This window comes from Sciurus vulgaris (genome assembly GCF_902686455.1).
Source record: "Sciurus vulgaris genome assembly, chromosome: 15".
Taxonomy (NCBI): Eukaryota; Metazoa; Chordata; class Mammalia; order Rodentia; family Sciuridae; genus Sciurus; species Sciurus vulgaris.
In genome coordinates this window covers 83999107-84024634 of record NC_136476.1, presented here as the reverse complement: position 1 = coordinate 84024634, position 25528 = coordinate 83999107, and the positions used below count along the sequence as shown (strand labels likewise).

The 25528-nt window shown below is 55.8% G+C and overlaps 3 protein-coding genes across 9 annotated transcripts in view; 2 read left to right on the top strand and 1 right to left on the bottom strand.

Moving 5' to 3' along the window:
* Positions 1-2915, top strand: part of ZER1 (zyg-11 related cell cycle regulator) — a 29255-nt gene extending 26340 nt beyond the window's left edge. For all 3 annotated transcript variants that reach the window (XM_079113906.1, XM_079113904.1, XM_079113905.1), the window contains exon 16: positions 1353-2915. In XM_079113906.1, the coding sequence (XP_078970032.1) occupies positions 1353-1410 (58 nt within the window). In that variant the 3' untranslated portion in view covers positions 1411-2915. The remainder of the gene's footprint in view (positions 1-1352) is intronic.
* A 5327-nt stretch (positions 2916-8242) lies between these two features.
* On the top strand, positions 8243-10825 carry ZDHHC12 (zDHHC palmitoyltransferase 12). 2 transcript variants are annotated; one of them, XM_079113935.1, is made up of 5 exons: positions 8243-8426; positions 9212-9348; positions 9703-9780; positions 9878-10044; positions 10211-10825. In XM_079113935.1, exons 1-5 carry the CDS (start codon positions 8327-8329, stop codon positions 10410-10412), a joined length of 684 nt encoding a protein of 227 aa, XP_078970061.1. In that variant the 5' UTR covers positions 8243-8326; the 3' UTR covers positions 10413-10825. The 2 variants fall into 2 exon arrangements, with proteins under 2 accessions (XP_078970061.1, XP_078970060.1); XM_079113934.1 differs by having other exon boundaries at positions 8252-8426; positions 10189-10825.
* On the bottom strand, positions 10758-22137 carry PKN3 (protein kinase N3). Of its 4 annotated transcripts, none has more exons than XM_079113894.1 (22): positions 21672-22137; positions 19542-19770; positions 19193-19338; positions 18776-18887; positions 18581-18708; positions 18235-18418; positions 16429-16575; positions 16239-16348; positions 15987-16130; positions 15502-15577; positions 15251-15419; positions 14975-15080; positions 14791-14858; positions 14189-14252; positions 13991-14082; positions 13441-13617; positions 12741-12803; positions 12522-12598; positions 11797-11939; positions 11611-11718; positions 11371-11451; positions 10758-11260 (listed from the first exon to the last, which is right to left on the bottom strand). In XM_079113894.1, exons 1-22 carry the CDS (start codon positions 21693-21695, stop codon positions 11048-11050), a joined length of 2661 nt encoding a protein of 886 aa, XP_078970020.1. In that variant the 5' UTR covers positions 21696-22137; the 3' UTR covers positions 10758-11047. The 4 variants fall into 4 exon arrangements, with proteins under 4 accessions (XP_078970020.1, XP_078970019.1, XP_078970021.1 ...); XM_079113893.1 differs by having other exon boundaries at positions 14975-15083; positions 21672-22136; XM_079113895.1 differs by having other exon boundaries at positions 14975-15083; positions 19193-19305; positions 21672-22136.
* Between the last annotated feature and the right edge of the window lie 3391 nt (positions 22138-25528).

The window sequence follows — 25528 nt, the reverse complement described above, 5'->3', positions numbered from 1 at the left end:
AGGTTACTTCTGTGGACGCTGGTCGTGGTTCTGGACATGGGGTGGGGTAGAAGGAAACTAGGAGCCTGGGCCTGGCGCTCAGAGGCTCCCCAACAGTGATGCCCTGGCGGAGGCGGTTGTTGGTCCTGCCAGTGGTTTTGGAGAAAGCACTGCTTAAACATTAATTGATAGATTTGTCTGAGTTTGGAAATGGTGAAATGAGTGGTTCTTAGACTTAATCTCCCCAAAAAATCACAAGGAAAATTTGTTTAAAATAGACAAGCCCAGCCAGGCGCAGTGGTGCTCACCCATAATCCCAGCGAGAGCATAATCCATAATCCGAGATCGAGAGCAGCCTGGGCAATGTAGCAAGGCCCTAAGCAACTTAGCAAGACCCTATCTCAAAATAAGAAGGGCTGGGATGTGGCTCAGTGATTAAGTGCCCCTGGGTTCAATCCCCAGTACCCCCCTACACACAAAAAGGCCTTTTTCTTTTCTAGTGCATTTAGGAAGTGGACTTGGATATCTCTATGGTAAACAGGGATCCCAGGATATTTGAAAACTACAGGGTGGGGGAGCAACCATATTGAGATATAATTTTAAAAAAGGAAGGAAGGGAGGGAGGGAGAGAGAAAGAAAGAAAAAGAAAGAAAAAAAGAGGAAGGAAAGAAAGCACTGGGTAAGACTGGCCAGTCAACTGTCCCAGTGCCGTTGAACGTTTCTCTGAGGCCAGAGGTAGGGTCCGAGCTGGTGGGCCTGTCTGCCAGCAAGGAGCTGCTGACCCTGGAGGGCATGCAGGAAAGGACCTGAGCTCCCGCCCCTCTGGGCCTTTGCTCCTGAAGAGGCTGTGGCACGCAGGGCACCTGTTAGCATGGGGAGTCTGCAGTGAGCCCCCAGCCCAGAGGCTTTGTGTCAAGTGGGCAAGCTGTCTAGGGTCCAGGAGGACACCTGACTGCATGGGCAGCGGTTCCCAGGGGTTAGGCTGGATCATACAGCTGCCCTCGTCCAGCCTGGGCCTGCTGCCAGAGCAGAGTCCCTGGTTTCTGGGTGCATTTAATATGCAGCTCCTTGAGAACCTCTCAGATGTGAGGGAAGAGGAAGGACCCTTGTGCAGGGAAAGGAGGGGGCGCTGCCGAGTAAGGGCAGAGGCTGGAGGAGGCTGAGCTGCTGTGGATCGCCCTGTCCATCATGCCCTGGGTCTGAGAAGGAGCCTGTGTGGCATCAGGATTTGAGGCCAGGAAACCTCTTCCTGGGGCTTCTCTGGCCACTTTGGGCACGTCGTTCAGTCAGCACCAGCATGGCTCCTGCCGACCAGCAGCAGGGTCTCCAGGACCCACCCGCACCCTCCAACCCTCTCTCCCCGTTGTCTGCAGCAAGGTGATCGAGCACTGCAGTAACTTTAAAGAGGAGAACATGGACACGTCCAGATAGAGGCCTCCGCCTGCAGCCGCCACTGCTCGGACCACAGGCCTGGAGGAAGCGCTCCCGTGGCCCACTGGCAGGAGCCTTCCAGGAGCCTCCCCATGGCAAAGACAGAGGGGACTGTTGCACAACCGACGCCTTTCCTTAACATTAGTGAGATATATATATTATATATATATACATACATATATATATATTATTTTTTTGGTTAGGAAGTGTGAAGTTCTGTGTGTATGATTTCTGTACAAAACAAAAAAACCTCCCTGAATTCTTGCCGCTTCCCTGGCCACACTCAACCCAACTCCAAGCCTTCGTTGCTGCCATGCTCACTCAGTCCGGCCCCGGACAGACTCAACGCCTCCAATGTTGTGAGTGTCCCATCCTTTCCTAGGGAACCTGGACCCCGGCCGGCCTCCCATCTGTCTTGCGAGGAGTCAGCGGGGATCAGCCTGCTCCAGCGCCCTAAGTCACACCCCCAGGCCTGAGAACCCCACTGGGGCTCCTGGGCACGGCTGATGGAGTGTGGGGATTAAGACTAACCCCACTGGGTCTCCCAGAAGCCTTGGTGCTCTCGGCTGTGGGCCAGCAGGGGCAGGAAAGTGAGTGGCTCCCAGGCCTAGGGCCAGGCTGCCCCTGCTCCAAAGGCCCCGCCTCCGGCCAGGCCTGCCGCGGCCACGCTGCTATGGAGACTGCCTCTGCGTCTCCCACCAGGCCCCAGGCTGTTGAAGGCCCCAGCCCAGGGATGGTCAGGATTCAGGGACAGATTCTACTGCCCCTTCTGCCAAACTCATCCCATACCTGCCCAGCTCCAGAAGCCAGCACCTCTGGGGCCAGGGGCTTGCTCCCCCTCGCCATAGCCCTCGCTTGCCCACAAGCTCCCAAGGTGCCCAGGCACCCCACCAGCAGAATTGAACCTGCCTCATCCACCCCCGCCTGCCCCGCTGCCCAGAGGACCCCAGGCCTCTCTTGGAGGCAGGAGGTCCCCACTCCAGCCCTTCACAGTGGCAGCAGGCAGCCGCCTCCAGACCAGCACTAAGCTAGCCCAGCCGCCCAGGCTGTACCTGGGAAAGCTCTGTGCTGTGTTGCAGAACCCCGTGACAGGTGTCGTGTCTCCAGATACCTGTGCCCCTGCTCTAATGCTGAGTTGCTTCTCATCGGACATACGGGTGGTGGGCCGTGTGGAACAAGAGACCCGGAGCAGAGCCAACCCTGGAGGCGACCCTCCTCCTTGGCCCTGCGCTGAATTCTCCTGGCAGAACAGACCAGGCAGCCCCAGGGAGAAGTAACTGGCCCTTTTCTCCCTGAGTTTCTCCCTGCAGGCCCTGGGAAGGGGGCTCAGCCCTGTTCCCTGCAGTGTGGCAGATGGCCACCCCGGCCCCTTCCTTCCATCCCAGGCCCTGGTGGCCCCAGCCAGACCCAGGGCAGAGCTCATGTCGCATTGCTTTCTCAGCCTGGGCCTGGGGAAACGTCTGTACTTTGGGATGTCACAGAAATACATTTTTGTGCAAAGTGCAGTGGAGCAGAGTGTCTTTCTTACGAGGGGCTAGGGATGCTGGCCTGGGGGTATCCTGGCAGGGGTCTGGAATGTGGGGAGTTCTGGGGTAGGGACGGCTGTGTCTGGGGATTTGTGTGCCCAGTCCTCAGGGCAAGTCGACTGCACTCAACAGGTGGCAGGTTGAGGTAGAATATGGCCTCCTTCACGTTTTCCTCACGCCCCTGTGTCTAGACACCGGGTCAGGGCTGGCCACCTGACCAACAGGGCCCCTACCCAGATGGGAGAGACCTGCAGAAAACCGGAGGTCACAACCCTGTGGGGTCCCAGGGAGCAGGCACCTCCTGCAAGACCCCTGGGTATGTACCTGGGTCCAGAAGCCCAGACGCAGCGGGCCATGGTGCTGAGCGGAGAGGGAGAGCCAGCGCTTGCTCCCGAGCGGCTGGGCGGCTTCTCCCAAGAGGAGACAGCAGAAGGACGGAGCCTGCCTGGGGGCCTAAGCATCCCAGTCAGGGGGTCCTACCAGGGAGAGAGTGACTCAGGGCTGGGCTGGGACTTGGTGGTGGAGCGCTTGCCTAGCACGTGTGAGGCTCTGGGTTCGACCCTCAGCACCACATAAATAAAGGTATTGTCTCCAATCAAGAAAAAAAGAGTGACCCAGGCTACAGCGGCATGAAAAGAGCAAGGGTGGCAGCAGGAGGGGAGGCCCAGACTGCAGCACTGCCCAGGCTGGCCTGGCGTGCGTCCGGCTTCTCATTCCCAGAGGGGCCAACGGGAACAGCAGACCATGGAGTCTCGCTCCCTCTGGCCATGGTGGGGGTGTGGCCTAGTCTCCACGTGAGGAAAGTCACCAGAGGCCCGAGGCAGGAGCTAGGCACCAGCCGGGACATTCCCAGCAGCTGAGCGCGCCCACTCCATCCTGCTCCTCCCCTGCGGCAGGCCTCTCTCTGCCTGGTAAGAGGCTCCTGCTGCCAGGCACAGTGGCAGTTGCCTGTAATCCGGCCTCTAGAGCACAGAGCAATGGGGTGTCCCTTCAGGGGCTGCATGAAGATCTTCTCGTCCTGCACAGCGGCACACACCTGTGATTCCCGCAGCTCAGGAGGCTGAGGCAGGAGGATCGTGAGTTCAAAGCCAGCCTCAGCAACTTAGTGAGGCTCTAAGTAACTTAGAGAGACCCTGTCTCTAAAAAGAAAAAAAAATGTGTGTGTGTGTGTGTGTGTGTGTGTGTGTGTATAAAGGGCTGGGGATGTTGCTCAGTGGTAAGCACCGCTGGGCTCAATCCCTAGTACCAAAAAAAAAAAAAAAATAGTCCCCCACTGCTGGCCATCCATCAGCCCTGGGGAGGAAGGGTATTGGCAACACAGGTTTGCCTTGGAATCCTGGTGTGTGCTCCATGTCTGGGAGGGAATAAGGGCGCCACCTGCCAGGTTCTTCCCAATGGCCAGTCCAAGATCAAGATGGCAGCAAGAAGTTTGGTGTCTGAGGGCTGGGGATATAGCTCAGTTGGTAGAGTGTTTGCTGCCTGGCAAGCACAAGGACCTGGGTTCAATCCCCAGCACTGCAAGAAAAAAGAAGACTGGTGTCTGATGGAAGCTTCTCCCTGCTCCAAGATGGTCCCTTGCATCCCTCAGAGGAGGGGAATGCTGTGCCTTCATGTCCTCCCATGGCAGAACAGAGCAGAAAAGCAAAGGCAGCCAACCGAGTTGCCTCCGGCCCCTTTTATAAGGTACCAGCCCAATTCATGAGGGTGGAACCTCGCGATCTAATCACTTCCCCAGGGTCTCACCAGAGGGACTACATTTCAACACATGAATTTTGGAGGGGACACATTCACAGAGAGCTTTGGAACATTTGCTACAACTCAGGGTCCAATCTGATGTTTCACTGATGAAGAAATTATATTTTGCCAGTTGGGATCCTCAAACATGACCCGCCTCTTCAAAAGGAGACTAATGTCTCAGCCTGAGGGTCATTTTGCAGAGCTCCGTGAGAAATGTGATCTTGATCTTCCCTGGGAATACAGAAGTGCACATTTCTATGTGAAGTTCAACATCAAGCAAAAGATGTTCAGGAATACACTCTTCAAGCAAGAGGGCTAAGGGGGCCCAGGCCGGGGTCATCAAACCAGAGCTACCCACTGGATGCCCCCTCACACTGTTTTGTTTGTTTTCATTTCGTGGTGCTGGGGATGGAATCCAGGACCTTGTGCATGGCGGGCAAGGACTCTACCACTGAGCCATACCCCCGACTCCTTATCTTTGCCCCAGTAAGATGCAAGAGCCAGGAAGGCAGGGATCAGTCTGGTCTGAACTCTGGCTTGGTTCGGATGCTTTAGGTGCAGGCAACAGAGACCCACTCTGAAAAGCAGCTGGGCTCACAGAACCAAAGGGCAAGCTGGTATCCAGGCCTCAGAAGGAACACACAGGAGATGCCTGGGCTCTGGGTCACAGGAGTCCTGCTGTTCTCCCCAGGGCACTACCATCAGGGTGATAGATTAGTCCTGGCTGCTGCCTTTCCTATGTCCCTGTGCTCAAGTTGAGAGTCCCGGTTCCAGAAGAGACTGGCCAGCTTGCTATGCCCTGCCTCTTCTTGACAGGGCCTCAACCTTGGTCTATAAAACTACAGACTCAACCCACATGATTCTATTCACTCCCCTCCCTGACAAATATTAACATAGTGTCTAGCATCTCAAGGTCGCATCCCTAGGACAACCAACCCCTAGATCCCGTTAACTGCCTGCCTGGGAAAGCGCAGGCTACCATAAGAACTTCGCAGCTTTTTCCTGCCGCCATTTAGCAACAGAGCTCCTCTCCCACACCAGTGGCGCACTTACTGAAAGGGTTTATAATGGTGAGTCCTTCCCCTGTACCTTTATAGATGTGGCCGTATCTCCTACAAGGCAGGAGAGGCATTCTCAGGAACCAGAGAGCCGCTCCTCTGAAATGTGAGCATGGGAGGCCGCAGGGGACGAATCCTGACTCCAGCCTTACCAGCTGCACACGCTGGCCCCCAAGGCATCAGCACTGACCAACCCCTTGTTATTTTCACTTCCCTGACTCTGCTTCCACTTTATGCTTTGAACACGGCCCTTGCTGCTCTGTCACTGCAACTTATTTTTAATACAGACATGTTTCTTTTTCTTCCTCTATTTCTGCTCCTCTCCAATCTCACCTCCCCCCATCTCTCCTAATCTCAGGGGAAACAGGTTTGCCTTTCTTCCCATCCTAGGCAGTTATCTGTCCCTGAGAACAAACCCACCACAGGAACGAAGCCATCCAGACTTTGGGGGTGGCACCCGAAGATCTCAGAAATGACTATCTCCCAATCAACAAGTGAACCACACTCCAACAGAGAACACGTGGAACACAGCCTTCCAGTCACTCTTGAAAAGCTGATGGGCAGAATCACAGCCTCTGGGACAGGAGGCCCCTGTGTTTCTCCTCTGCTAGCAAAGCAATAAACATTCTTTTCCCTTTTTCTCAAAAACTGTGTCCTCTTTATTGGATTGGCATCAGGGACAAGGATCGAACTTTTGGCAACAAGACTGCTCAAATCCCCTAGTTCCCTCTCCCCCCTCCCTCATTCTACCTTTTGTACTGCAGTACTGGTGAGCAGGCCTAGGGCCTCGCACATGTTGGAAAGTACTCTGCCACTGAGCTACACTCCCAGGACTGTTTTTAAATTTTTTTGATACTGGAGATTAAACCCAGGGGCACATAACCACTGAGTCACACCCTTACCCTTTTTTTAATATTTTATTTAGAAACAGGGTCTCACTGAGTTGCTGAGTTGCTTAGGGTCTCACTGAGTTGCTGAGGTTGGCTTTGACCTTGCAGTCCTCCTGCCTCAGCCTCCTGAGTCACAGGACCATTCTGCCTTTTAAGTGTTAGGGTACACAAACAGAAGTCGAGTTAGTTCACGCTAGGTCCTCTTCCTTGGTGCAATGGTATATTACTGATCGAAATCTGTCCTAACACTCTAGTTGTGCACCTTGTCACCAGCACGTTGTCTTACTCATGAAAGCGTGAGGACTACCTGAGTGGATAATGCACTAGAGTTCTCCACTGGGCACATTCAGTAACACACCAATCACAGCAATCAAGAGTGAGTTACAAGTGAAGGATATCTAACTGGAACTAATCAAGTGAGTCAAAGGTGGGAATTCACTGATCAATGCAATAGGCAACTTAGAGACAATACCAGCTTCAGGCATAGCTGGATCCAGAGGGAAGGGACAACATTCTAACATTCACTCTTTTAATGCTGCTTATCACCATGTCCCTATAAGTTGGTCTATTCACTCCTGCAAGAAAGGTTTTCTCCACTAAAAATGGCTGCTGGTTGCCTTTATATCCTATTCCTTATGCTTGCAGTCCAAAAGAATGGCCCTCTTTCAGCAATGAATCTCATGGAATGATTGTCCCCTCCCTATGGGGTGAAGGGCAGTCCTTCTAGAACCATGCTGGATTGAGATGTTATTTCCCCTACAGAAAAAGGAATGTTGAGCTGAACAAAACAATGCAGGTCCGAAGAGTATGCTGCAGAAGTGGGAGGGGACCAATCAGACAGAGGCTGAAAGTGGGCCCTGGCATCGGTGGGAAGTGTGCTAGAATCTGGGCTGTATGAGGAAGGCCCTGGAGATGCAGGTCTTGGGATGGGAGAGTCAGTCGGGCAGGGCGCAGGTGGTGCCTTAGAACAGGGTAGAGAAGGCAGTCCCGTGCCAGGTATGGCACTTCCATTACTCAACCCTCCCAGTCACCTTAGGAGGTGGGTGGGGACTGTTATCATCCCCGTTATATAGAAAGAAAACAGAGCTCAGAGGAGTTCAGAAACTTGCCCGTCAACAGTCAGGGAGGAAGAGGCCCAAGATGGGCCGCTCAGCCAGAATCCGCACCATGGACCTCCACTTTTCCATCACGCGTTTGCAATATTCGAAAACGAACTGAAGGAGATAAGGGTGCAGTCACGGCGCAACCTCGGGCAGGCCCTGTCTCTCGGGACGCCTTAACCATCACACCTTTGAAATGGGCACAATTTTGCCTCCCGGAATCACAGGAAAGAACTGCGGAGCGCCCAGGGAGCTGCACGCATGCGCGAGACCGTGGGGGCGGAGCCCGAGAGAGCGGAGCCGGAGAGAGCGGGTCCAGCCGCTCCAGCCGCGCGCCTGCTCAGCGGCTTTGAAAAGTTACCTGGCTGGTGGGGGCTGGAGTTGGGGAGTTACCGGCTGCGCGCGCGCCGGCCCCGCCCTCAGCCTCCTCAGGCACCTGTTGGCTTGAGGGCCCACTCGGCCGCGGCTGTCATCCAATAGGCAGCCTCTCTGCGCCAATTCGGCCCCGCCCACCGCCCGGATCCGCCAATCCCAGGGCGACCGCGGCCCCGCTCCCAGGGCCGGTTCCTCCGGCGCTTCTTCCGGGTGGGGCCCCGGCCCAGGCGATGGCGCCCTGGGCGCTCCTCAGCCCTGGGGTCCTGGTGCGGACCGGGCACACCGTGCTGACCTGGGGAATCACGCTGGTGCTTTTCCTGCACGATACCGGTGAGCCGGACCCCGCGCGACCCGGACCCACCCGATCCCGTGTAGTGCCCCACACGTTTGGGTCTCACCGGGTCCCCCGCCTAATCCCCAGAGAGCCGCAGACTCACCCCGCTGCCGCCAGCTCCAGGCCCTCTCCCCACCTGTCATTCCGCCAGCCACCTGCTCTCCGCCTGGTAACCAGTTGATCCTTAATTAATCCCAACATCTTCCTGATCACTGCCAGGTGCCCTGTCCATCCCAGAAACATCCGAGGACCGACTAGACCCCCCATGCCCTCTGAGCCTGGAGCGGACTCCTTCCTTCCAAGGAACTGACTCCCAATCTCCCTATTCATGAGATCAGCAGGATCAGCTATAGTCAAGGACTGGCATCCTGCCCACATCCCCCGTCCCCAACTTGGGGCTTCCCAGTCTCAGGCAGAGCACTCCGGTAGGGGAGGGGGCGGCCTCCAGAGTTCCTTCGCCCACTCCGCCATCCGCCTCCATCCCATCATTCCCCTCTGGAGTCCCCTACCGCCACTTTTACCTGCCACATCGAGCCCTGCCTTCTAGCCTGCATCACCTTTGCCCTTTTGCCTAAAAATGTGTTCAGGTCTCTCCATCAGGAAAGGACAGCCCTCAAAAACCTCCTTCGACCTCTGCTCCCTTTTACAACCAAGGGCATCAGAGCTGTCCGCACCCTGTTGCCCTCGGCCCTCCCACCTCCCTGAAGGCCTCCTCATCCGCAGCCCTGCCCCTCCTGTTCTGCTCTGGGGAACCAGCCTCTCTGTCCTCTGGCCTCTCCAGAGCTGCGGCAATGGGAAGAGCAAGGGGAGCTGCTCCTGCCCCTGACCTTCCTGCTCCTGGTGCTGGGCTCCCTGCTGCTCTACCTGGCTGTGTCACTTATGGATCCTGGCTATGTGAATACTCAGCCCCAGCCCCAGGTAACCGGGGCCCTGGGGAGCCTGAACTCTTCCAGACACAGGGACCCACAGGCCCAGTAACAGGCTATGCCAGGCCCTATGCTGTGGGCTTTTGTGGGGCATCTCACTGAACTGTCTTGCCAAACCTAGACCCTTATCTTGCAATGAAGAAATCACCAAGGCCCAGAGAGGAGAACCTTGCAAAAGTCACACACTTTGCTCAGTATAGGGTTCTTTGCTCTACCCATGCCTCCTTCTGCATAAGATGGGCCCCAAACTCCACACCCAGAGTAAGCTGGCCTCCAAGGAAGATGCCCATTGGTGTCATCTGCCTCTTAAGGGGATCCTATCGCGTTCTCTGTCTGTTATTTTCAGGAGGAGCCCAAGGAGGAACAGACGGCCATGGTTCCACAGGCCATTGCCCTTCGGCGCTGCAGATACTGCCTGGTGCTGGTGGGTGATGCGGGGACTCCCACGGATCTTCTGTCCCAGTGCTCTGGCCTCCCGGATTCAGGCCCTGACCCTGGTCCTCATCCCTCTGTGCCCACAGCAGCCCCTGAGGGCCCGACACTGCCGTGACTGCCGCCGCTGCGTCCGCCGCTATGACCATCACTGCCCCTGGATGGAGAACTGCGTGGGGGAACGCAACCACCCGCTCTTCCTGGCCTACCTGGCGCTGCAGCTGGTGGTCCTTCTGTGGGGCCTGTGCCTGGCATGGTAGGTACCCTCCCCCCAGGGCATGGAGGAGCATGGGCAGCACGCACCCTTGGGTGTATAGAGCCAGGGCTCCCTGGGGCCTAGTTCAGGAGGGACGAGCCACTCCACCTCCCCTATCTCTGAGTCCCTGTCTCTGTCCTGCAGGTCTGGCCTCCAGTTCTTCCAGCCCTGGGGGCTGTGGCTGCGGTCCAGGGGCCTTCTGTTTGCCACCTTCCTGCTGCTATTCCTCTTCTCACTGGTGGCCGGCCTGCTCCTGGCCTCGCACCTCTACCTGGTGGCCAGCAACACCACCACCTGGGAGTTCATTTCTTCACACCGCATTGCCTACCTCCGCCAGCGTCCCAGCAACCCCTTCAACCGCGGCCTGACCCGTAACCTGGCCCACTTCTTCTGTGGATGGCCCTCAGGGTCCTGGGAGACCCTCTGGGCTGAGGGGGAAGAGGAGGAGGGCAGCAGCCAGGCTGTTTAGGTTTGCTGGAGGCAGCGCTGCCATCTTGTGCCTGAATACCAGAGGGGCCATACCCAGCTGGGGTCAGTCTTTGGAGGGCCTGGGGCTCCCCACCCCATCCCTGGCCTCAACGCAGAGCATCAAGACAGAATCTCTTCCTCAGTGGCTGGTTCTGCCTTTCCATGGAAGAAGAGGAAGAGGACCTAAGTGGGGCTCCAGCACCAAGGCACCCCAGACTCCACCCTACCCCAAACCAGGCTGCCTCCAGAGCACAGTTTTTCAAATTTAATAATCCATAAAGCAAGTCAAATATTAAAAAGACAAATCAAGCCACTCCTTACTGTGTACCCTTTCTGGTCCAGGTCTGGCCAGGAAGAAGAGAGGTGGGAGGAAGTGCAGGGGACACACTTGGCTCAGTGAGCAAGTCCATGACAGCAGCCCTTGGCTGCCTCCTTGAGCCACAGGCTTATAAACCTAGGCCTCTGGGTGGGCACACAGATGGGCAAGTGGGGGTTCTAATAGCCTAGGGGCGATGGGTAGAGGTACAGGGGAGCCTCAGGGCCCCAAGAATCTCTCGGACACGAAGTCAAAGTCCTGGAAGACAGCCTGTTGGCAGGTGGTGAGGGACCTTCGAGGGGCAGGTGGGGTCAGAGCCGGCGGCAGCCCGGTGAACTCGCCCTCGAAGTAGCGCAGGTCCGCTGGGCCACAAAGGGTGGGCACAAAGGGGGGCCGGGCTGTGCGAGTGAGCAGGGCCTGCCAGTCAGTAGTCTGGGGATGAGGACAGAGGCGCCTGAGGTGGTGGGCACAGCAGCCTGCAGAGGTCACTCCAGTTTCCCCCATGCCAGGCTCCAGGGACCATGGTGGTCCAAGCCACTCACCCTGAAGAACGGCTGGATCTTGATCTCCTCAGCGTCCTGCTTGCCTGCCCCCAGGCGCTGCTCTGGGCACTTCTGGAGGAGCTGGGCAGGAGAGCCCCTGTGCACTTAGGGTGCCCACCTAGGCACTGTCTGCCCTCCACTGTACCCACATGAGCTGTGCCACAGGGCCCCAAGTGTGGCAGCAGGAGGCACGCAAGCCATGGCAACTCTAGGGCCCAGCCCTCACCCCGCGCTGCCTACCTGCTGAATGAGCTCAAGGCTTTGCGCAGACAGAAAGGGGGGGTATGGGGCATCTGCGTTGACGATGCAGTCGAACACCTCCTCTTCTGTGTCCCCTGGGAATGGGCACTGTAGAGATGGAATTCAGTGGGTGCAGGGGCCACCCCATTCTGCCCCCGAGGCCCAGCAGCCCCACTGCAGCCTTACCTCTCCCACCAGCATCTCATAAAGCAGCACGCCCAGCCCCCACCAGTCCACAGCCCGAGTGTAGGACTCCTGAGTCAGCACCTCGGGAGCCAGGAACTCTGGGGTGCCGCAGAAGGTGCTTGTCCGGTCCCCAAAGCCAATCCCTGCAGACCAACATCCATACCAATGCCTGCTTAGTGTCACCTGTTCACTGTAACTTCTGTGATTGTAAGAGTCAATGTCAGCTGGGCCTGGTGGTGCAGGCTTATGATCCCAGCTACTCAAGAGTCCAAGGCAGAAGGAGCTCAAGCTCAAGGCCAGCCTCAGCAACTTAGGGAGGCTCTGTCTCAAAATAAAATAAAGGACTGGGGATACAGCTCAGTGGTAGAAAGCCCCTCAGTTCAATCCCCTGTACCACCACCGCCAAAAAAAAAAAAAAAAATCAATGCTAAACCTTAAGATCCCAGGTAGCCAAGCCTGTGCTGAGCTCTGTCCCACACCCTAAAGATGGCATGATCTAGCCATTGGATTGCATGAGAGCTAATTTTCAGCCAAGCTCACAGGCCAAAGTCATGTGGGAGACAGGACCCAACTCCCTCTCCTGCCCTAACCACAGATTCTCCCCTGACCAAGTCCAGGGTAGGAAGGGCCAGCATTCCCAGTCATGCCCCAGAAGGGCTGGAGGTAGAGGCGAGGTTTCTGCTGCTTGGCAAAGCAGGGGTATGGATCTGGACAAGTGGCCCCACCTTCCTTGCATAATCCAAAGTCTGCGATCTTCAGGAAGCCCTGGGCATCAAGCAGAAGATTATCCAGCTTCAGGTCCCTGAGGACAGAGGGACAGACAAAAGTGGTTCAGAAGGCTGAAGCCCAGGGCCAGCAATGGTCCCTGGAGCAGCCCAGGAGTAGGGCAGTGTCCAGCTCCACCCTACTCCTATTGCCCTCAGCATCTCCGAGGAAAAGGTTACCTGTAAATGATCTTCTTCTCATGTAAGAACTGCAGCCCCAGGACCACACAGGCCAAGTAGAAGCTGGAGGGGTACGTAGGGGACTCAGGCCCAGGCCAGGCAGCAGGAAGGTACTAGGATGTCCTGGCCAGAGTCAGGTGTGGGTGAGAGATGGGACAGAGGATCCTCATGCCTGGGCCGAAGGGCTTCTCCAGACAACAGGCCCAGGTTATGCCAAGGTTGCTGCACCATGATGGCCTATCCTCCCTGGGGTCTTAACTGTGACCAGGCCCACACCAAGTGCCCCTCACACTCGCTCTCATGGCACTGTCCCTGCAGTTTGGAGTGATACTTACCATGCCTAATTATTCAAATAAGGACCTGAGACTCCAGGTAAGGGACCTGCCCAGGGTCACAAACTAGGGGCAGAACTGACAGACCGAGTTAGGTCTTTCTAACTGCAGAGCCAGCACTGGAGGGCAGAAAATAACTCCAGCCGTGGTCTCCGCGCCAGGTAGTTTATAAACCTTACTGATGTATCCCCAACAGCCCAACAAAGGAGTGACGAGGAACTGCAGCCACATGAGGAGGGTCGTGAATGCCATGGCGTTGACCCAAGGCCTGACTCCACGCTCTTCTGCTGATGGGTACCTGGAGGGAGCTGGATGAATGGACAGGGCACAGGGAGAGTCTGCTGGAAGGGGCAGGCAGGAGAACCCACCAGGCCTGGGGCTCAGGGAAGACATCCTCGTGGATCTGCATCATGAGGTCTCCCCCAGGTACAAACTCAGTCACAAAGCAGACATGGCTGGAAGTCTGGAAGCAGGCCACAAGGGAGAGCAGGAAGGGGTGACCTGTGCGGCCCACGGCCTCCAGAATCCGCTTCTCACAGTACAGGCTGCAGGCGAGGGTGTGGGTCTTAGGGATGGAAAGCCTTCGTGGGCTAAGCCCTGCCACCCACCCTGCCTCCTGGCTGGCGGGACCTGCGAAGTGCCAGGCAGGCAGTGTGATGACTTCTCTGCATTGTGGGCGCACAGAGGTCACTGAGCCTGCACAACTACCATGGCCCCCATTCTCAAGAAGAGCACGGGTGCTGAGAGGAAAGGGGACACTGTCCAGTGCAGTTTACAACTACGGGTGCCAGAGACCCCAGGCCTGGCTGGTCCAGGGCTTTTAGATGCTGTCTGGATGCCCACAGCCCAGGTCAGTCACCCTGGGTACCTCCAGTGCCAAAGCCTGGGTACATGAAGCCCACTGGTCAAACCACACACCTGTCGATTTCATCCCGGCTCAGCACCTCTTGCTTCTTCAGAGCCTTAATGGCATAGTATCTCCCTGTCCCCTTGAACTGGACCAGGAGAACCTGGGGACCAGAGAGAGGCTGGGTTACAGGTGCCTCCAGGTCCCAGCATCTCCTAGCTAAGGCGCTGGGGTCTGCCACCTGCTCCACTGCCGCCTCCTCTCACTACCTTCCCAAAGTGTCCCCGGCCCAGCACAGCCAAGCAGCAGAAGTCCTGAAGCCGGGGGGCTTTCCTATGAGAGAGAAAAGGCACAAGGCATGGAGGGGACAGGGGTGTGCACAGGGGGAGAACTCGCCTACCACGTGCAAGGCCCTGGATTCCACCCTCAGCACCACCCAAAAAAAAGAAATCAACAACAAAATACAAAACAACAACAAAACCTGCAGGACCCAGGCTGGGGTTGTGGCTCAGCAACAGAGTGCTTGCCTAGCATGTGTGAGGCACTAGGTTCAATTCTCAGCACCACATAGAAATAAATAAATAAAAGAAAGGTACTGAGTCCATCTACAACTAAAACACCAAACAAAACTGCAGGACCAGGGCTGGGCCTCCAGCTGACTACTCCAAACCACCCATGTCCCAGTCTGGGCTACCCCCACAGAAAGCCTGCAGGGAGGCATCCAGCTGGAGCTCATGACATGGGTTCAGCCCCTAAGAACCTGAGTGAGCCAGTGCCCGCACCCAAGGAGCCAAGGCGTGAGGTATGAACGGTCGCACATACACCCAGGGGAGCTGATCGCGTCTCCATGTAACCCTGCGCCCACGGATACCTGACAGGTGAGGCTGGTGGGGTGGGTGCCAGTCCAGTCCTAGGCTCCATGTGGGGGCGTTTGGTGCACTGTGAGGGCAGGGCAGAGGGCTCAGGACATGGCGGGGCTGCCTTTCCTGCTTCCCTCCTGGCCTGCCCCCCACCCCAGCCCCTAACCCTTTGCCCCTTCCACCTGCCCTGCCCACCGGCACTGGAGTCTCCTCCAGGTTTGGCTCCCGGGCGAGGTAGAGGCGTGGAGGCTTGGGCGGGGGCTTCATCTCTTCTTCCAAGGAGGTCTTCTTGGGCAGGAAATTGCTGTGGGGAGGAAGCAGACACAGCCAAGCACACCCCCCCCCCGAAAATAGAGCAATTAATCGGACAGATGTGGAGCCGTGCAGACAGAGGGTCAGGGGACGGAAAGACACCAACTGAGTCTGGAGAGAGCAAAGACGAGTGCAGTCTGGGGCGAGCTAGCCCCTCACCTGGGGGAAGCAGGGTTGGAGGTCCCACGGGGTGTGGCTGGAGTCTGAGGGCACCCCTTAGGTGGGGAGATGGTGCTTGGTGAGCTACAGGGGGGCAGCAGGCTCATGACCAAGCGCCCCCAGGCTGCCATGCTGAGATTCATCTGGGACGCTCGCAGGAAGTCCTGGCCTGTGGCAGAGGGGCACCTGGTCTCAGGACCCGATGGCTCCAGCCTTGCCACCTGCAGCACAGCACCCTTCCCCACACACACCTCTGCGTTTAGAGAAAATGCGTTTCTGTCTCTGCAGGCGGGGCCTTCTCTCAATGACAGGATCACAGAAGGTCACCTACAGAGGCAAGGGCAGGGCTGAAAACTAGTCCCCTCCCACCCCATCTGCCATGGCCCGTCCTCTACCCCATGCCAAATCCAACTCTCCTCCCACCCCGTATCAACCAGTGGATGCAAGAGCCGGGAGAACCCAGAGAGATGGATTCCGTGTCCTCATTGGTGCCAGCGAAGAAACTGAGGTTCAGAGGAGAGGCCCTTGACCAGGGTCACAGGTGAAGGGCCGAGTCAGGACAGGGACACGGGCCGCCAGGCTTGGCCCCTTAGAGAGTGACTGGGAATCCCTATTCTCGGAGCCTCCTCTCTGGCCCTAAGTTTCCACTCTTCTGCAGGGAGAATCACACTCTCAAAGGCTCTTCCAGCCCTATGTCCAGGGGCCCACAAGATCAGAGGGCAGGGAGCACCAGCACCTGGGCAAAGAGCTGCCCCCGTGGCACCAGGTTGAGGGCAAGCTGGTGACAGGCATTGTCCAGGAAGTCCTCCAGCCTCAGGAAGGCCACACCACACAGCTGCCGCCAGTCTCGCCAATGCACCCCGATCTCCAGCTCACGGGCCTACATGGGGGGGCCAGGTAAGGGCGGGGCAAGACAGCAGCCCCCACCTGGGCTGTCTTCCACCCTGTGGCCAGCAGCCACCCCTGACCACACAAAGGCCAGCCTTACTCGCTCCAGGGGGATGACAAAGGTCTGGTCCCAGGAGTGCTCGGCCACCTCTCCCCAGCCTGTCTGGCCCACAACACGGTTGTCCACCTTCAGCACAGCCAGCACCTCCCCTGTGGGGCCAAAGCTGGGGCTCAGGACAGGTCCAGAACAAAGGCCCCTGAGTCCCCGCTGAGGCTCCTTCCCCACTCACTGGCCAGCTCGCCTCCACCACGCTGCTGCCTGGCCCTGGCTCGAATCCAGCCCTCAGCGGGGCTGCCAGCCAGCACAGCCACTGGAGAACGCCCAGGCACAGTGGTCAGCAGCTGCTCACAGCCCAGGAGGCGGACCTGCAGTGTTCCTGTGGGGAACATGGGGGAGACCTGTGGGACCCCACCCGCTCCAGGAGGCGACTGACCCAGTCCTCTGCACGTTAGATCTTAGTAGCCACCTGCTCTCCTGGGGCAAACCACTGACTCCTCCCTCCTGAACACCCCTGCGTGGGGCAGTGGGGACACAGGCAGAGATGTAAAACCCAAGCCTCAGGCTGCCTGGAGCCACAACACAGGGTGTCAAGTGCACCGTGACCTCGAGGGCCACAGCCGGGAGAGAGTCGGGGGCAGGGAGTGGGAAGCCTTGTGGTTCTGTCCCGTCCCTCTGGCTCCGAGCCTCAGTTCCTCCATTGACTGATGAAGGGAAGCTCCACTGTGCCCGCCTCCCCAGTGGGTCAAACCTGTCCTGCCAACCAAGTGGGCTCATTTCAGGGTAACTCAGAGTTCTGTCTCAAAGGACAGAGGAAGCAGCGGGACTGCAGCAGCTCTTGAGGACACAGACTGGACCCAGGAACACCACTTAGGGAAGCTGGCCGGAGATACACTCAGGGAAACTTGTAAACAAAGGCCAATGCCACAGTGGGACAACGCTCTTAGGAAGGACAAGTCGAGGGACTGAGGTATTAACAAGACGGGACACAGGGGAGTAGAATTCTAGGCCTTTGAGTAGGCTGTTCTCTCTGCTTTCCCCAACTCCCATGAATCCTTCAAGGTCAAGCTCAGACATCACCTCCTCCAGGAAGCACTTCTGACTCCCCAAGGCCAGGGAGGGGCCCCCACACTTGCTTTTATTTTTTATTTTTTTTAGTTGTAGATAGACACAATACCTTTATTTCATTTATTTCTATGTGGTGCTGAGGATGGAACCCAGTGTCCCGTACGTGCCAGGCCAGCGCTCCACCACTGAACCACCACCCAGCCTGAGCCCCCGCATTTTCTCTGCTCAGCTCTGCTCACAGTGGGGCATGGCCCGCCTGGCCCTGCACCCACCTCTGTGCAGGAGGTGTGTCCTCCTAGCTTGGGGTACTCAGGTCACACTCTCAGATTATTTGTTGACTGTCATTCAGCTGCTACTTTGAGAAAACAGATCCCAACTCAGGGTAAGAAAGAATTTTCTAGCAACTCAAGGTATCCAATACTAAGTCCAGGGCATATAGGGTCAGAAGCTCCCTGATACTAGTGCTCTAGAAATTATGGTCACTTATTAAGTAACAGCTAGAGCTGGGCATGGTGGCACATGCCTGTCATCCCAGTTACTCAAGGAGCTGAGGCAGAAGGATCTCAAGTTCAAGGCTAGTCTCAGAAATTTAGCAAGACCCTGTCTCAAAATAAAAAATAAAAAAGGCTGGGGATGTGGCTCAGTGGTAGAGCACCCCTGGGCTCAATCCCCAGCACTGCAAAATAAAAAAATAAATATGTCACAGCAACATTGCACTGTCCCTGCTCACTACACGGGGCAACTGCACTGTAACATGTCAAGGAATTTGCATAGCAACCCTGTGAGGTAGGTGCTAACATCATCCCTGTTTTACAGATTGGTAAACTAAGGTTCTGGGAAGGGATGTCAGTTGCCCAGTGTAATGTAGCTAATGGGTGGTGGGGCCAGGACTGAAGCTCTTCCCCAAAGTGCTTCGGAGACTTCCCCGGAAGGGACGGGGACCTCTGAGGTGGGCGGGACTCCTGGCTACCTGTCAGGGCGATGGGCTTCACAAGCACTCCTGAAGGCTGGCTGCTCCTGAGCACCACTGTCCGTAGCTCCTGGGCCACCCTGCTGCGCAGAGGGTGGGCAGGAGGTAGTTCCTCCAGCAGCTGCTCCAAGGCCAGCCGCAGGAGGTCAAGCTTCTGGGAGGATTCTTGGAGCTGGAGCTGGGCCTACCCAGGAGAGAGAGGCAGGACAGGCCATGGGGTCTAGGTGGGAGTGCCCTGCCACCCTGAAACCCCCCCAGGGAGGTCTGGCGGAACCACTACCAAGGGTGGAATGGAGAGAAGCAGACCCTCAGGCATAAGCTCCGAGGGGAAGGGACACCACCTGACCTCAGCCAGTGCCTTGCGGTCCTGAATCCTGCGGCCACCGAGCAGCTTTACCACGTTCTTGGCCCCCTCAGCCACGGCTGTCTCGATGCGCAGCCGGCGCTGCAGCTCCTCTGCCTGCAGCTCAGGGCCTGTGGGGGATGTTGGCCTTAGGTCTGCCCCAGACGGTGTGGCCCTTCCTGCTCTGCAGGGCCTCACCTGGCTCAGGGGACCCGCTGGCTTCCAGGCTGCTGATCTTCATCCGCAGCAGGGCCACCTTCAGCTGGCTATCCTGCAGCATCTGCTGGGCAGCTGCCAGGAGTTTCCTCTCCTGTAGGGATGTGACATATGCCCCCATTGGACAGGCCTGGACCAGGGTCTCCCCACAACACCCTGCCGTACCCCTGCAGCCTGTGGGCCAGAGCCATGCCTCCCACCGGCTGGGATTTGGAGCTACACTTCCGCCACCAGGTTAAGGGCTGAGGCTGCACCTCCCTCACAGTGTAAAAGCTGCTGGCATTCCCCTCTCGGGACAGGGGCTGAATCTGTACCTCCCCCAACATCTGATAGGCAAGCCTCTTCCATCAGGTCGGGGACCAGGACAGTGCCTCCCCCGTCGGACCCCGAGGGCCTTACCTTGGGGGTGCCACTGGCACACGTATGCGTCATGTTCTCAGCCCCCTGTTTCACCTTCAGTTCCACCTGCAGCTGCCTCCGTAGAGCCTCCAGGTGCCCAGCCCGTGACTGCTCTGCCTGCAGCCGGGGGCCAGAGGCCACAGGCTCTGTGTCCAGGGAGTGTGGGGCACACAAACCCGTCACCAGAGCCAAGACCCCTGTGGTCAACACTCTCCTCCCTCCCCTCCCGGGCGTATTGGGGACAGGGCTATGGGAGGTGTGGCAATCTGATACAGTGGTCAGTGCCAAGGCAAGGAGCTGGGTGACCTGGAGCCTCCTGTCCCCCGGGGTCCACCGACTCCTCACTCACCAGCTGGGCTGGGGAGCAGGACACGGGCATGCAGCTCCTGCAGCTGGCCGTGCAGCTGCTCCAGACGGTGGTTGGAGGATCGCAGCAGCTGCTGCACGTGGCCCAGATGGCGGCGGTCTGTGGCCACACGCCTCAGATTCTCCATACCTTCCTTGATTTTCAGCTCCTTCTGGATGGCCCTACGGATCACCTCCTTCTCATCCTCTGGGGGCCTCTGGCCCGGCCCAGGCTGGAGAAGGGTGGAGAGGAGTCAGACCTGCAGCCCTCCACCGTGGGGGTGGGGAGTGGAGAGCAGCAGAGGAACATGTACGGCTCAGGAGGATTCTCTGCCCTCTGAGCTCAGGGGTGGGAACCTCACAGCTGCATGCCCAGCTCCTGTCCTCTGCCATTTAGAGAAGCAGGAGGGGAAGTAGGAAAGGCTCGGTGCGTGCTAGCAGGTTCCAGGTTCTGTCTAAGAGCTCTGCAGATGTTGCTTCCTCCGACTCACAGCAACCCCACCAGGTAGGAGCAATTTATTTTATCTTTGTGCTGGGGAAGGAACCCAGCGCCTCGCGAATGCTGGCAAGCACTCCACCACCGAGCTGTGCACTCAGTCCCCAGAAGCAGTTACTATGCCCATTTACACATGAGGAATGGACACAGAAAGGCCAAGCTGCACGCCTACAGTGGCAACAAAGAAGAGGCCACCAGGCCTCTCCTTGCTGGCCACCCGGTAGTCTCTACGCCTGGAAACCAGAGTAGAATCTGAGAGTCAGAAAAAGCTCACTGCCAAAAAGGAATTCACCCAAGGTCACAAGGAGAAGCAGTCAATGGCCCAAGAGCCAAGGTCTCTTCCTCTGCTTTCCCGATGCCACAGAGGCAGCCATTCCCAGCTCAGCACTGGGAGGAAGCAGAAGTCTCCTTCACTATTCACCCTGGTCGGAGCCCGGAAGAAGAAAACCCCCTCTCCAGAGGCCAACAGTGCAAACCAACCAGTGCCAGAGCTGACCCTGCCCAGAGTAACCCACAATGCCCCCCAGGGACTCTGGCAGCAACCCCTGTCTCACCTCTCTGTGGTCCATCTCCTGAGCCCAGCCTCAGGCACTCCCCACTTCAGGTCTCTGCTGGGCCTGCTGGCCAGGCAGTCAGAGGGCAAGGGCGAGGCTCAGGAAATCCTTTGGCCGCCCCAGGCAAGAGGGCCAAAGCCAAAGGCCTGAGCAAACAAAGATCTCTTGGAGCTGGGGGACCAGCCACCAGGGTCCTGAGTCACCCTGCCTTTGCTGCAGGGCGGAGGCTGCAGGAAATTGGAAAATGTGTACAAGCTATGGCTGGAACAGGGGCAGAAGGAGCTCTGCAGGAAGGGGGTGGGGGGGTAGACCAGCCCTGAAGGCTGCCTAAATCATCACTCCTACTACACCTCACCCCTGAACACCCCATGGCTCGTGTGCTCTGGGCTGGAAGCACAAACACCCCTCCCCCTTTCTGCTGTGAACTGGGACCCTATTTGTACACAAACGTCCCACCCTATCCCACAGCTGCTCTAGGATAGGCGACCACCTCTCCCTCTTCAGTGACAGTTACACATACACACACACAGACACGCTGCCTAGGCCCTCTGGGCCCACAGCACAACTACTGCCAGCTAGGGGCAGGAGCCTTGGCCTCTTCCACAGTCTGGAACCCTCTGCGTACCTGAAAATTCCCGCCTGCGGCCGGGCTAGGCGCCACTGTGGCTTACACATCGCCCGTGTGCCCCACGTGCTGTGGGGTGGGTGCCCCGCAAGCGCACAGATTGGACCCCTACCCGGTGCGTGCACAGCTCTCTGCTCCCGGGGCACCTCCCCGAGTGCCACTGGGCCCCTCTTTGCTTAACCGGCTAATTCCCATGGGCCTTGGGGTCCTCCCCCGCGGCGCCCACTGAGGTTTCAGACAAGCTCTGGGCTGGCCTGACTAGGGGGTCCCAGCAACCCAGGAAACCCGAGCGACTTTAACCCGAAGCTCGAGTCTGCCCTGCGAAGGCGTCGCGAGCAGGGACCCTGGAAGGTTGGGAGCGGGGCGGGGCCCCGAGCCGAGCTCCGGACGCCCGAGACGGTGGACAAGGCGGCCCGCACCCTTCGGCCCGCGCAGCCCGGCCTCGCCCACGCCGTTCACCTGCCGCAGCGCCCCCTCCTCCATGTCGCCGCTCCGGCCGCTCGGGCCCCTCCTCTCGCCCACTCCGGTTCCGGAAGCCCCGGCTCCTCCGCCAGCACTTTCAAACTTGAAACTTCCCGGGAAGCGGCGCGGAAGACGCGGGATCGGGCGCCCCCTCCGGAGACCCGCGAGACCAGCGCCGCCTCGCGGCCGCGCCGCAGCAACACCCCAGACCCCTCTCCTAAATCCGAGGCTCAGCGCCGCCCCGGGTCCGAATTGAGTGGGAATGGGCCCTGCGCCTGGTCTTCAGAGGCTGCAGTGTACACTGATGTTCCCGGGGATGGAAGGGCAGGAAGGCCATTTCCCCAGTCCCGGTTCTTCCAGCTTTGCCCCGCCGCGTGCTCACGCGGGTCGGCCCGGGTGGGGACAGCGCCCCCTACCAGGCGCTGAGCACTGCCTGCGCAGCGGGCGCCCTCCCTGCTGGGGCTGCCTCTTCCTCGCAGCATCCAACTCCCCACGTCCCCTACCCCATGCCCATCCCTGCGACCTGGCTCCTGACCCTAACACGCCGGTGGACTCCTTCACCGTTGGTGTCAAATGGACTAATCCCAAACCGTCGTCCCCATAGATTGGCCCTGTTAATCACCCAGCGCCTCGCGAGGCTGCGACAGGATTTGAGTTCAAAGCCAGCCTCAGCAACTTAGCAGGACCCTGTCTCAAAACGAAAAAATAAAAATGGGGTACTTGAGTTGTGGCTCAGTGGTAGAGTTTACCTACTATGTGAGGCACCGGGTTCCATTCTCAGCACCGCATATAGATAAAGGTGCATCAACAACTAAAAAACATATACATACATATATACTAATATATATTAATATTTATATATGATATATACATATATATTAATATTTAAAATAAATAAAAAGGGCTGGGGATGTGGTTCAACGGTTAAATGCCCTGGGTTCAATCCCTGGTACCCCTCCAAAAAAAAAAAAAAAAAGTCATTATGAGAACATATACGTGAGTAAAAAGCCAAGTCTCACCCAAATTATGGCAAATTACAAATGAAACAAAACTTCTCTCGGGTACATCGGTTAACATGAATGAGCTTGCTGGTTAAGCCAGTCACTCTTCTTTGTCCTGAAAAGTCCATCTATCCAGAGAAAAGACATTTGTACCTCGAAAAATAGCCACTATCTCAGCAGATTAACTACTACGTGAGGTGCCTTGGAGATGATGATTATTGCTGCCTGGTCTATAGTTGGCAACTTCCTGGCATCCTGTGCTTACCAGCACTTTATGCTGACTTCACTGGAAGGTACTTATCAGGGAAGGGTCAAATATTGACCCTAACTTGGACTATGCGCCCTCCAGTGCTTTCATTGAAGGAAAACCACTTGTTTTAATTTGCACTGATCATCTCCCTCATAATGAACTGGGGGAAAAAAGTGAAATTGACTAGCCAGGGAGTCCTGGATATGTTCTGCAATGGGTGTGTTTGTGTTTGTGTGTGTGTGTGTGAAGTGTATCAGTGTAAGCAGAGGTAGCTTGGTTCAGTGAGAATGCCTAGATCTCACAATCAGAATGACTGACATATTTACACAAAGGAATTTTTGAGGGCTAGACACTAAGACACACAGTAGGCTTTTTTTTTTTTTTTTTTTAAAGACAGGAAACTCCCTGTTGCCCAGGCATGTCTCAAACTCCTTTACTCAAGAGATCTTCTCACCTCAGACTTCCAAGTTCTATGACCATAACATAGTAGTCTGAATGTTATCATTCATCTTTTGAAGTAAAAAAAAAAATAAAGACCTCAGCTGACTGCATTAAAAAAAAAAAAAAAAAAAACTCACAAACTAGCAAAGCTCTTCTCTTTTTGAGTTCCCTAAAGGTGCAATCAGTTCAGTCAGTTAACACTAAAAAATACACATTAGACTTGTTGGGTGAATTGCCACTACTGGAAGTCAAATAAGTAATCTATTCACATAACCCTACATAGGAAGGCATCCACTGTGCACCCAGGAAGCTGAAATCGCTTTCTACTTTTGCTGTTAAGTATTTCCTTCACTGCCTCACTCGAAGGGGAAGCAGTCCAGGCTAGCAGAATCCCTCTAATGGGTCCAGGCTGGGGAAACCAAGGCCTGGGCTGCATAATTCTTAATGCTGCTCAGCACTGCAGACCATCTGCATTTAGTCTCTGGGTAGACTGTGTACACAATGTCACCAACTAGTCAAGTTGACACACACCCTCCACTTTAAAAGTCCATGCCACCATTCTTGTTCTAATCACTAGTCCTTTTCCTCAGACCTATGAAAAAATAAACTTGTAATAACAGTCACATTCTAACGAGAATGATCATTGCTGGGGTGGGGCAGACTCTGGAAAATGAATAGTATTCACTCAACTTGGGCTGGGAATGTGGCCCATAGGTAGAATACTTCCATGTTTGAGGCCCACAAAAGAATTATTTTCAATTGTGTCTTCGCTTCGTAACAGAACTGCATTACGGTGACACTTGTAAAAGGTTCATAGCAAAAATCTAAGAGGGGGGAAGAACAATTTGGGGGGGAACTAAGTTAAACTATTAAACTAGTTGTTACTAAAATGAATCCAGATGCACAATTAGGAGTCTCGACACTTATAAGACTCCCAATATCCCTATGGTTCAAATTTCTTTTAGAAACCATGCAGCTAACATGTGAATATAGGTGGATTGGATATAAAGTAAAATTGTCAGCCAAACACAGTACCTAGGTACTTTGTGGATCATTTAAACTCTGCACGTTAGCTGGACATGGTGGCACTCACCTGTTAATCCCAGCAACTCAGGCTGAGGCAGAAGCAAGCAAGCTTATTGAGGGAGGTCAGGGAACAAGTTACATATTTTTAAAATCAATGGAGATTAAAAAAAAAAAAAAAAAAAAAAAAGTCATCTTTAACTATAGGAATCTTAAACTGCATTCCCTAAGGTTTTTTGTTTTTAATTTTAGTTATAGGTGGTCACAATACCTTTATTTATTTTTGTGGTGCCAAGAATCAAACTTCACACATGCTAGGCCAGTGCTCAACCACTAAGCCACAACCCCAGCCCAGCATTCCTTCAGGTTTTCAAACAATGTACACATACCTTGCAAGCTGCTGTCCTCTATCCCAATTCATGCAAATGCCCCTCCTAAGCCAAGTATGGCATAGGTTTGAAAATGCACAACACCCAGCAAAGATGTAAAGTACTAAAACAGGCAACTTACTCTGTCCTCGAGCAAGAGTACTCATACCTCTAAACCTTTCCCATACACACCAGAATCCCTCTCGTAACATGGCCCAAGTACAATGGTACGCTAGGAATGTTCAGGAACCAAAGATTGCTCTTTTGCTTCCTCACAGCTTAGTACTCTTGTAACATTTGCAGATACAGGGAGTCACTAGAGAAGCAAACTATTAAAGGAACCCCAACTTTTGATACATATCCATAAAGAAACATTATAGCTGGGCACAATGGCTCATGCCCACAGCACCAGTTAATAATTCAGGTCAGCCTAGGAAAAAGAGATCCCATCTTCCAAAATAAAAATTAGGCCTGGGGTTGTGGCTCAGTGGTAAAGCACTTAACTAGCATGAGGCACTGGGTTCAATCCTCAGCACCACGTTATAAACAAACAAGCAAGCTGGGGCAGGGGTACACTTGCAATTCCAGCAACTCCAGGAGACTGAACCAGGAGGATCACAAGAATAATAGCCTTCATAACTTAGCAAGACCCTGCCTCAAAACAAAAACCAAAAGCCAAAATCCAAGCACTGGAAAAAAGCTCAATAGTAAAATACTCCTGGGGTTCAATCTCCAGTGGAAAGGTGTATGTATGTATGCATATGTATGTGT

Excerpts from the sequence above, each read along its gene's own strand:
- PKN3 (XM_079113893.1), bottom strand. The coding sequence starts at position 21,695 with ATGGAGGAGGGGGCGCTGCGGCAG. Across the intron at positions 19,339-19,541 it reads CCTGCTCCCCAGCCCAGCTG|AGCCTGTGGCCTCTGGCCCC; the intron begins GTGAGTGAGGAG and ends CCCTGGACACAG. Across the intron at positions 14,253-14,790 it reads CCACCAGCCTCACCTGTCAG|GAAAGCCCCCCGGCTTCAGG; the intron begins GTATCCGTGGGC and ends TCTCTCTCATAG.
- ZDHHC12 (XM_079113934.1), top strand. The coding sequence starts at position 8,327 with ATGGCGCCCTGGGCGCTCCTCAGCCCTGGGGTCCTGGTGCGGACCGGG. Across the intron at positions 8,427-9,211 it reads GCTTTTCCTGCACGATACCG|AGCTGCGGCAATGGGAAGAG; the intron begins GTGAGCCGGACC and ends TGGCCTCTCCAG. Across the intron at positions 9,349-9,702 it reads ATACTCAGCCCCAGCCCCAG|GAGGAGCCCAAGGAGGAACA; the intron begins GTAACCGGGGCC and ends TGTTATTTTCAG.